General features: G+C 50.1%; 1 protein-coding gene across 1 annotated transcript in view; it reads right to left on the bottom strand.

The window, feature by feature from the left end:
• LRRC75A (leucine rich repeat containing 75A) overlaps positions 1–559 on the bottom strand; it is a 20550-nt gene extending 19991 nt beyond the window's left edge. Inside the window, exon 1 of the mRNA XM_027773696.1 lies at positions 425–559. Coding sequence (XP_027629497.1) covers positions 425–544 — 120 coding nt within the window. The 5' untranslated portion in view covers positions 545–559. The remainder of the gene's footprint in view (positions 1–424) is intronic.
• Positions 560–2579: the final 2020 nt, after the last annotated feature.

Genomic DNA, 2579 nt, shown 5'->3' with positions numbered 1-2579 from the left:
TCACCAGAAAGACAGAGAGAGACAGAAAGAGAGAAATCACCCCCAGGGGGGATGGCTACACTGTAATTCCTTATCCTCCATTTTCCTCTTGGGATCTTGGGCACATATGCACACATTCCCGCTGTGAGTTTAAGCCACCAGGTCTGGGAGTCTAATCATGGTCAACTACATGGGAGTCCAGCGACAGAGCCATTACGCCATCTGCTGGTCCCCTCCAATTCTCATTTTTAAATGCTCGCAATGAGTTCACTGGCTAAACAGAACCTATCTGAATTGATGGCTCAGGCCCATACTCTCCTCTCCATGCCCACCAGAGGGGCTGGTCCTCCTTGGGCCTGGCCGCATAAGCCAACCCTCCTTAAGCACTGAGCCAAACAGGTGTCCACCCACCGCCCAGGCCCACTAGCTCAGACAGTCATCCTACCGGCTTAGGGCAGTGGATGTAGCGGGCCAGACTGATGATGAGGTCATGGGTGATGGGGTCCACCAGGTTCCGGAAGCTGGCATAGCGATAGAGAACATCATCCAGCGAGGTCGACTCCATGCCCAGGTCCTGCAAGAGCAGAGGGTGCCCAGAGGTCAGGAGTGGCCAACCCACCTAACCTTTGAGCCCAAGCCAACATGCCAGCCTCTTCAGGAGATGTGGGCACAGCCCCCTGGCAAAGAAGCAGCTCCAGAACTTCCCTGTAAGCTGAGGAAGAGGAGGCACAAGCATCTGTAGGCTTTGCAGTTTGTGCTGGTTCCAGCTTATGAACCTCTCCTAGGATAACCCCCCATTGCCACTTTTGCCTTTCTGATGCCATCTGTAGATGTCCCAGATTGGTGTCAATTTGCCCTGGGGACTTCTGAGCTGCGGGGTTGAAAGGAGAAGCCGCAGATACCAAGAAGAAACCCCGACCAGAGCTCCCTCTGGAAGGGCAGTAAGTGGGTCCTCTTGATGGAAGGGGAGTGCGATGGAGGTGAGAACCTTGAGTGGGGTGGGAGTGGTGGCAGAACCATTGGAGGAGAGGTAACACAGGTCTGGAGGACAAGGGTCTGGGGATAACAGACAGGGTTCAAGACATGCTACCCCAAACTACTACACATTAGCATCTGAGAAACAGCAGAAGCAAGAAGGTCTCTCTGACTTCTCTTGCCATTCTCCCCTGAAGCAGGCCATAAAAGAAGTCTCTGACCTGCCTCTAAAGTAGGGCACAGATCCTCGTGCAAGAGGGGTCTTCTCTATATTTAGAGGAAAAGATTGTCTTTATCCTCAAAAACACTGAGAATGCAAAAGATTAAACAAACAGGTTTTGCTAAGTTTCCCTGCTGGGACCTGGTTGGCAGAACGTGTTTTTGAGTGGTGGGAGCTGTGAATTAGAAATAAACATAAAAATAAACACACAAAGACATACAAGTATAGAAAAGTGAGGATAGGGTGGGCCCAACTTTTCTGATGGAGAAAGTTGTGACTCTGAAACTGGGCCCAGGTTTGCTCTTTTAAAGGGGAGAAAACGGGGGAAGAGGAAATGGAATGCAAAGCCAGTCGTTTGGGGATGTTAATCAGCTGAAGATGAGAAGACAACTGGTGTCTGATCTTTTGGGGCCAGTTCTGATTAAAACACATGTGACTTCCTTTAGACCTATACTGCTCTGCAGTTTCAGTAACAGGCAGCTAGTGTATTCACATGCAAATTGCCCTCATCACCATGCAAATGACAATTCAGGACCATTCTCCCTGCATGTGTCTAAAGGTCACCATGTTTCCTCAGATTGGCCACTCTCCACATTCCCTCACTGCTTATTACCATAAGATCATTCCCTTCTGTCCTCCAATCACACTTCTGCACATCTGCCCATCAAAGTACATAGATCTCCCTGTTTCTTTGGGTCTGCATTTCCCCTACTGAAGAGGGCGCATGTACTCACAAGAGAAAATGAGAAATGACCTCCACAGGTCAAGGTCACACTGCAGTCCCCTCCTCTCCATCTCTCCCTCCCTTTGGGATGTTGGGCCTACACACACACACACAGACAGACACACACACACACACACACACCCAGTGTGTTTCTCAAGTCACTGAGTCCAAGGTTTGAACTGCACAGTTACATGGGATCCAGCCACCTTAACCACCATGTCACAGACTGGCCCGGATCTGTATTTCTGAAGGCATCTGTGACACGTAAACCTTATTTACATAAATCTGTATGCTTTTTCCTTGTTAATCTTTTATTATAAGTGTCTCAGCCACAGACTTTATAATATGGGAGGAAAAGATACAACTTTTCTTCCTTACAGGGGCCACCATACACTGTGAGGCCCAGCTCTGAGGCCTCGGCAGAGACCTCTACCCACCAGTAAGAGCCCCCATAGGCTTGTTAAGAGCAGTCACCAGGGACCAGCAGTAAGCGTAATGGCTATGTCACTGGACTCCCACATAGTCGACTGCAGTTCGCGTCCTGGACCTGGTGGCTTAAAACTCACGCCGGGCACGTGTGTGTGCGTGCCCAAGATCCCAAGAGGAGAACGGAGAAGGGATTGTGGTGTGGCCATCCCCCCTGGGGGGTGATTTCTCGCTTTCTGACTGTCTCTCTCCGTC

Source organism: Tupaia chinensis, unplaced genomic scaffold, assembly GCF_000334495.1.
Source record: "Tupaia chinensis unplaced genomic scaffold, TupChi_1.0 Scaffold000365_1, whole genome shotgun sequence".
NCBI classification, from domain to species: Eukaryota; Metazoa; Chordata; class Mammalia; order Scandentia; family Tupaiidae; genus Tupaia; species Tupaia belangeri.
Note: the sequence above shows the minus strand (reverse complement) of the source record. Positions and strands in the feature narration are given on the sequence as shown.